The sequence below is a fragment of the Psammomys obesus genome, unplaced genomic scaffold (genome assembly GCF_907164565.1).
Source record: "Psammomys obesus unplaced genomic scaffold, mPsaObe1.curated_primary_1811, whole genome shotgun sequence".
NCBI lineage: Eukaryota > Metazoa > Chordata > Mammalia > Rodentia > Muridae > Psammomys > Psammomys obesus.
The window spans coordinates 3,201,102-3,208,925 of NW_026585686.1; the positions used below are offsets into that span (position 1 = coordinate 3,201,102).

The following is a 7,824-nucleotide window of genomic DNA, read 5'->3' on the forward strand; positions in this document are numbered from 1 at the left end:
TGTGATGTGATGTGATGTGATGTGATGTGATGTGATGTGATGTGATGTGATGTGATGTGTAAGCCAGAGGACCTTCTTATTTTAGGCAGGGCCTCTCACTGGGACCTGGTGCTCTTGCTAACCATAAAGTAATCAGCAAGTTCCAGGGATCTGCATGTATCTGCCTTCCAAGCACTAGCTAGGATCACATGCCATCCTCCCATGCCCCCCGTGCATACTGGAATCAAACTCAGGTTTGATAACTCAGCCTTATAACAAATAGCACTTTACTTTCTGAGCCACTTCTCAAGTCCCCTAACCAAGTTTTGAAAGCATTGTTATCAGGTATTTCTTGGCACTATAAAATTGCCTGGACTACAATTCTTAGGGAATGCTCAGTTTTCGTTATAATAAGTATGTATCTATCTGTTTTACATATTGAAGTTTAAGTGAGACCTAAAAATCTTGTAAGAGGTCTTTTAGAATCCTAAGCATTAAAGCAAACATCCTAGGAGCAAGGGCATTCTCCTGAAGTGTCACAGTCTACAGCCATGCTCCAGCCTTTTCTGGCCACACCTGGCTGAACATCAAAAAGAACACAGAACAAGGCTGCAGAGCCAAAAGAACAAAAACAAAAAGGGGGAGGGGAAGTCAAGGCAATCCACTGATTTTTTTTTTTTTTTTTTTTATTCACACAGTTACCTGCCAATCTGGCCTTAAATACAGAACTCAGCTCACCAGGTATACATTTTGAACATTAGAATGGTTCTGAACCTGTACCTTCTCACTCAGTTATAGATGTCCAAGTCTCTTTACCACTTACTCAAATACACTCTAAACAAATCCTTGAGTCCTGGGAACCCTGGACCTTACCAGCAACACTAAAGAGGTGGCAGAGTAAAATACACTCTAGAAGACCCAGTTTCCTTCCCCTAACTCCTATGACCCCTTGCTTCACACAATAACTGCCTCCAAAACAGAGTATTTTTAGATCAAGGCTTACTGTCTGCAATAATACTACAATTAATTTGAAAGATGCTCAAAACTTTCCTAACTGGATTAAAACCAAAACACAGGAACTCAACAGAAAACATTAATGCAGGAAAAAGTTAAAAAAAAAAAAAATTGTCAAACTCCAGAACTCTTGTCAAGGAGAACCACAGCCTCAAGGGAAAGTACTTCATTACCATTTCACTGACACACCAAAGGCAGGTCCACTGTCAAGTGGATGGGTGAGTACCAGCTCATTAACAACTTTTTTAAAAGGAAAGAAAAAAGACACAAACATGGTTCAAATCTTCCTTAAAGTGCAAGCACAGCACTCTCACCGGCATTATTTCATCCAATCCTAACATCCCTTAGAAAACCTCTTATATTTGGCTGCCCCTAAATTTATTTCAGAGTCAGCTACATTTGGGTCAAGTCCAGTCACAAGGAGATGGACAGATTCTCTTCTAAAAATGTGATCAGTTTTTCACCCTACATTTTTATTTTGTGGAGGAAGGCAGGGATTAAGAATAGCGTTAGTAAGTTGGCGACCACTAAGCCCTGATCCACCAGGAAAATGCACTCATAATGTTTGGTATATAATTTACAAAATACACAGAGCCACCCCAGCCTACTGACATACTCACCCAAAGGAAACAGGCATAGGAGCTCTGGGCCAAGCAATAAGCCCAACTCATGATTTCAAAGCAGCAGTGAGTTTAATGTGTAAAGCAACCAATTAAGAAAGTAGAAATTTAATATATAAAATCATAACTGGGTGTTCAATTGAACACCTTAATAAGTTTAACATCTCCTAAATCAACAAACACATAAGCAGATGTATAGACAATTTTGCATGGTAAATAACATGGAAGCATAAATAAATGAATTAAAATGGGAAGGCCCACAACACCAATGGGATCAACTTATATCGGGTGAAAAATCTTCGTATGACAGCCGGCACACACCAGACTGTGTCATAGTCACACCCTCCCCAAATGAGTTTTATCATTAAAAACAAAAAAACAGGAAGATGCAGCTAAGACACAGGTACTGTGGTTAGAGCACATGCTCAAAGAGGTCCCATTCGGCAACCTCAACACGGCAGCACTGAAAGGCGGGACTTAGGGGAAAGAAGTGGGTCACGAGGCACAGTTCTCACGAACGCTTCCATATTTTTCCCTCGTGAATTCATTCTCTCTCCTGGGAAACTGGAGGTGTCCCCGGGAGATAGAGCTGTTAGAGAGAGAGGCTACCGCTTCTACTTTGCTTTTTAATAGACCTACTTGTCCTCCTGCTTTCCAGCATGAGCTAAGCCCCACAATCCCTCAGCAGCTGTAGCCACATAATCTTGGATCTCCCAGCCTGCAGAATCATAAGCCAAAATAAGCCTCTTTCTAAATTACTCAGTCTCCGGTACTGTGACAGCAACAGAAAGTAGAGTAAGGTAGCAGGCACACGATTCTCTCAGTGCAGATGACTGCCCTAAGGACCAAAGCCTATAACTTACACATATCAGATACTTATTGCTCACAGTTTGTGAGTCTAAGAAACCCCAAGATCAGGACATCAGCAGATTTTCATCTAATAGGGATTCATTTTGCCCTGGAAGATGGCATCATGTTGCCACACCCTCATGTGGCAGACTGGAATGGGCATTCTCTTCAGCCTACTAACTTCATGAATGAGGGTGGTTTGAAGTGGGGACAACTCAGACTAAAGTCTTATCCTAACAAACTGATTTTAAGGAATAAAGTGTATCTAGTCCCATGCAAAAAAAATAAAAAAAATTATGTATCACTTTAGATAGAGCTGCTCCTCTAAATGTTGAATCCTATGCAGTAGTAAGAACACTATAACAAATCCTTATGCACAAAATGCTACTATTTAAAGTGTGTCCTCCAAAAATGTTTTTGTTGAAATTCCAGCTTCATCTGTGACCTTACATGAAAACAGGGCCATGCTGGAACAGATGGGCTCCTAAGCCAACATGACTGGTACCCCTGTAAAACTGAAACTTGAGCACAGATATACACCGATGATAACACCATGTGACTGTGAAGATAGGATCAGGGTGACGTATCTACAGACCACCAATAAAGCCCTAGAAGTTAGGAATGAGGCCAGGAGCAGCTCTTGCCTGGTGCTATCGAAGGAAGCACGGTGTTCCTGCAGCACTGACCTCAGACCCCCCTACCTCAAGATGAGTGCCTGAGTACATTTCTGTTCTTGAGTCACTCAGTTTGCAGTACTTTGTTACATAAATTCTAGCAAACTAATGAGGTGATGATCTAAAACAGTTCACCCTGTAAAAAGACCTTCTTAAGCAGCCACACAGTTTGAAGTGTGCACAGACACTGTGTAAGCACCATGTGGTGGTTTAAACAAAAATGGCCCCCATGGGCTCATGGGGAGTAGCACTATTAGGAGGTGTGGTCTTTTCGGAGTAGGTGTGGCCTTGTTAGAGCAAGTGTGTCAATGAGGGGTTGGCTTTGAGGTTTCAGGTGCTCAAGCCAGGCCTAGTGGTTCAGTGTCTCTTCCTGCTGCCTATGGATTCAGATGTAGAACTCTCAGCTCCGTCTCTAGCACAATGTCTGCCTGAGTGCCACTATGACAATAATGGATTATACCTGTGAACTGTAAGCCAGCCTCAATTAAACGTTTTCCTTTATAGGGTTGCCACAGTCACGGTGTCTCTTCAAAGCACTAGAACCCTACCTAGGACACACCATATCAAACACATAATGATGAGATGTGGGAAAAGAAGTATGGGTTTGCGGGTGTTAATCGGAAAGGCTATTTTTACATAGACTGCTACAAATTCAAATGAGTTTTAAAAACTGACATTGCTGCTGAAAAAGCGAAATCTCAATATAAACAAAACTTCCTGTAGGTAGGGTAATAATTGCTCATTTGTTCTGCTTTATAATTAAAATTATTCAATTACATAGTAAACTATCAACAACAGAAATAACCAATTCTAATACGATAATCACGGGGACACACCCTAATCAGGAATCCAAAAATTCTAGCCACCCCTTGCTGACATAAGCGAGCAGCTCAGTTCCACAGAAAGGTGAAATGTCGCCTTCCACAGACCGGCATGGCAGTTCTCAACAGGAGCTGTTCTGGGCAGGGTGCTTCCTCTGCAGCTAAGATCAGACTCAGGAACCAGTGAGGCGAAATGGCTGCAAAAGCTTCCCTCACACCTCCCAGCCTTCAGACAACTGGGGCCTTACACACCCAATACACATCCATGTACGAGAGAGTAACCTTTGCCTTAAAGTTTTAAAGACTAGGCTCCAATATGCTATGAATAGAACCATGCTGCCTCACCTTTAAAGAAAAGGCTTTTCGGCAAAGGAAGAAACGGACACTGATAGTGAATCTGAGCATAGGGAGCTCGTCCAAGCTCCTCCAAGCCTGGAAAGTGGGCTTCCCTGCTGCAGCTCCATTTCCTTCTCATTTTCAGGTTGCATAAGACCCCCGGGGTGGGGGGGGGTAACTGAACCGGAGTCAGATGGTTACTGTGCGTGTTAAGAAATCTAGAACTTCCAGCTCCGGCTGCTTCCTCAGGTCTCATAATTACCAGTGGAAGGGAAAGTACCTGTCACTCATGAGATGATTCCTCAATCATTAGCTTTCACTTACTAAACGTCCTCCATGTGTGTGCTACAAATTCACTTATCCTTATGCTATCCCCGAGGAATAAATATCAGTCTCTTTTTTAGCAAGGGGAGATTCGAAAACTATCTTGCTTAAATTCAGAGAGAGTAGAAGGGGTGGGGGAGGGGGAGTAGGATTTTAGCCTTTCCTTCCCCAAAGCCAATGCTCCTAAATGCCATGTACTTGAAAGAAGGAAAGAGAAAGAGAGAGAGAGAGAGAGAGGCATTTGGTGTTGGCTTTTTTTTTTTTTAATCAGTGTTTCATTCTAGTTTAGAAATGTGACAAGTTCCAGAATTCAAGGGGTGAGGGCGGGGTGACATCAGGGAAGTCCTAGGTCATTCACTGGCAGAGCCTGGTTCCATAAAACTGAAAAGCTTCCAGAATCAAGTCAACAATGTATTTAATTGTACATTTCTGGTGCGGAGATCACAATTCTACCCGGAAAACCGTGTGTGTGTGTGTGTGTTCCTAAAATGGCTTTTTCCTGCTTTCCTGAACTTCGAGAAATACCTCGAAGAAGGTAAGGCTGTGCTGACAGCAGCTATGCTCACGGTCGAAGCTTCCCTTGCATGTTAAGCAATCTTGAGGAACGCAGCCCCTCCTCTTCCCTCTTCCCGGTGCGGGTCGCTACAGTACTGCTGGTGTGGCGCTCAAGAAGGAGAAATTAGAGCCTGCACGATTCAGGCTAGCTTAGGATAAGGATCTTTCAGGCCAGATTATGCAAAAAGTATTTAACGGTTTTTCAATGAAGTCTTTCGTTGCTAAATATATCTTAAAATTGGACCTGCTCCAAATGAATAAAAAAAAATTTAATTCCACACATTATGTAAGAAATGGGTCGCATCTTAAGTATTTACGCCTAGTTTCTCTTTATGCGGGTCTGGATTGAATGCATTTTAACCACAGCTTACTCACCCCACACAGAAAATTTGGTACATCTAGTAAACGAGTCGCTAAAAACAAACAGACGGTGATTTTCAAGTTTTTAACAAGTGAAGTTATGCCTTGGCAGTAAAACCCCGTGGGGAAACTTAAAAGACACGCGGACCACTGATGAAGCCATGGCCACAAATAATCTTCAGCAAGGAGTTTCTCCAGGGAAAAGTTAATGCATGCGAGCGCCTTGAAGGAACCACATCCTCCCATGCTGGGAGCCTGGGGAGGCCTGGGAAGGAGGGGTTCGGAGAAGCGCAGAGCCCAGAACGCAAAGCGCCAGCACCCGGGCAGCCTCGAGTGAGAACGCCGCTCCAAGCAGCACACCGGCTCCAAGAACACCTGCTCCAGGCAGGACAGCGGGGCACGGCACACCGCAAGGTCACGGCACCGAGGCCACTTTACATAATCCCCCGCCGCGCCACCAGGCACCTGCGCGGCGCCGTCCGAGCAGCTGCCCCGCGGGGTCCTACCGCCTGAGAACCCGGGTGGGGAGCTGGGACTGCGGGGACAGGGAGCCTTGGTGCCAGGGACTGGGAGCTGGGCACCGGGAGCCAGGGTGGAGGGGGTGGCAGGGACTCGGAGCTGGAAGAGGAAGGAGGGATGCGGCAGCCAGGGCTCGGGCTCGGGGATCGCCGACCCAGCGGAGCCAGGGAGCCGGGCCGCGGAGCCGAGCCGCCCCGTAGCAGCCCGCGGGGACCCGAGCCGGCCAGGGCAGGCGCGGGGGCCGCCCCCGGCACACCTGCACGCGCCCTACCTGAGTGGCTTTGTGGAACTGCTTCTTCAGCCCTGCCACCGACATGATGGGAGGCGGGAGGCGGCGCGCCGGGCACCTGCTGATGCGGAGAGGCGGCAGGGGTCGCCGGGCCGCCGCTGGTCGTGCGGCCGCGGGAGCTGCTGGCGCGGGGGCGCGGCGCGGGACGCGGGCTGGTGCGGAGAGACACCCTGACGTCAGGGCGGGTGATGCGGCCTCTTAAAGGGGACGCGGGAAGCCCCGCCCCGGGCCCCGGCGGGAGGCAGGTGAGGGCGAGGAGCCATCGGGTTGTGCCGGGGCGACTGCCCCTCCAGCATCAGAAGCCTAGGTTGATCTTCAGCTGTGGGGGTCGTTCGTGGCCCTGGCGGACGGGCCTCTGCCCTTTGGCAGTGCAGACTCAGGTGACCCAGCCTCCAGGTAGCCGCAGTGGTGCTGCCTGCATTCTACCCTTGCCCTTTGAGCTCCCTGCAGCTGAAAAGCAGGGTGGTGGCCTATCTGGATCATGAATAAGTCATTGCCCATTTCATGCCCTTCCTGCTCACTTGGTTGGCCATCGAAAACATTTCTGTGCCTCGGTTTCAATATCCCTTAAGCTTGTATCACCTTAGGGAAATCCATCAACTTTTTCTTTTTCTGGTCTACTGCAATTTAACTACTTAAGATTAAGAGAAGTCCTTATAACTTGACTGGAATACTTTAATAGAGTTGACATGAGTTATTACTACTGTAATAGCATTTGATCTATTTACAAAAGCGAAAAAGCCGAATGTGAGCTTGGCATTCACACAATTATCTTGGGGTTTCACTCTAACTTGGGGTTTCACTCTAACCTTTTTATATAACGTGGAAAGGCAAGGGAGTAAATTATACAAACACCGCATCCAAGCCAAGGGTGGACTCCGGTGAAGGGCACAGAGCAGCACCAGACAGCTCCTGTGCTCTCACAAGCAGCCGCTTGGGCAAGTTTTTCTTGTACTGAAGAGCTTGTGGGAGAGACCTCAAATGCTGGCCACACCTGACCGCGGGGATCAAAGTGATGAGCAAGAGAGGCCAGAGTGATAGACGCCAGGAGGAGAGTAATTACCAAGGATGCTTAAAGAGTGGACATGGCTGGGATCCAGTTCCTTAAAAAAAACAGTTCGCATACCCCCTCACCCCCACTGCCTGGTGTAAGGCACGCACAAACGCTTCAAGCCACTGCAGCTTGAGTGAGGATAAACTGAAGGTGCTGGACAGTGTCTGGGTACCAGTCTTCCTTGCTAATGTGAGTCACAGCACAACAGAACACTGGATCAGTGAGCGCTGAGCAATCCATGGCCTCCTCACCCAGTGTGCAAAGGAAAGCCAAAGGATGGAGCAGGTCTGTGTTCCTCTGGTCCTTGCTGCTGCTGTTCATACACCCTCCAACCAACGACACCTTCTAAACTCCTTATAAGTGGTGGCGTTGGACAAGCATTGGCTACTGGACTAAGGCAGAAGGGACATGTTACTTTCTGGCAAAGAAT

The 7,824-nt window shown here is 47.0% G+C and overlaps 1 protein-coding gene across 1 annotated transcript in view; it reads right to left on the reverse strand.

The window, feature by feature from the left end:
- Sh3gl2 (SH3 domain containing GRB2 like 2, endophilin A1) overlaps window positions 1-6,726 on the reverse strand; it is a 189,689-nt gene extending 182,963 nt beyond the window's left edge. The window contains exon 1 of the mRNA XM_055629671.1: window positions 6,323-6,726. Coding sequence (XP_055485646.1) covers window positions 6,323-6,367 — 45 coding nt within the window. The 5' untranslated portion in view covers window positions 6,368-6,726. The remainder of the gene's footprint in view (window positions 1-6,322) is intronic.
- Between the last annotated feature and the right edge of the window lie 1,098 nt (window positions 6,727-7,824).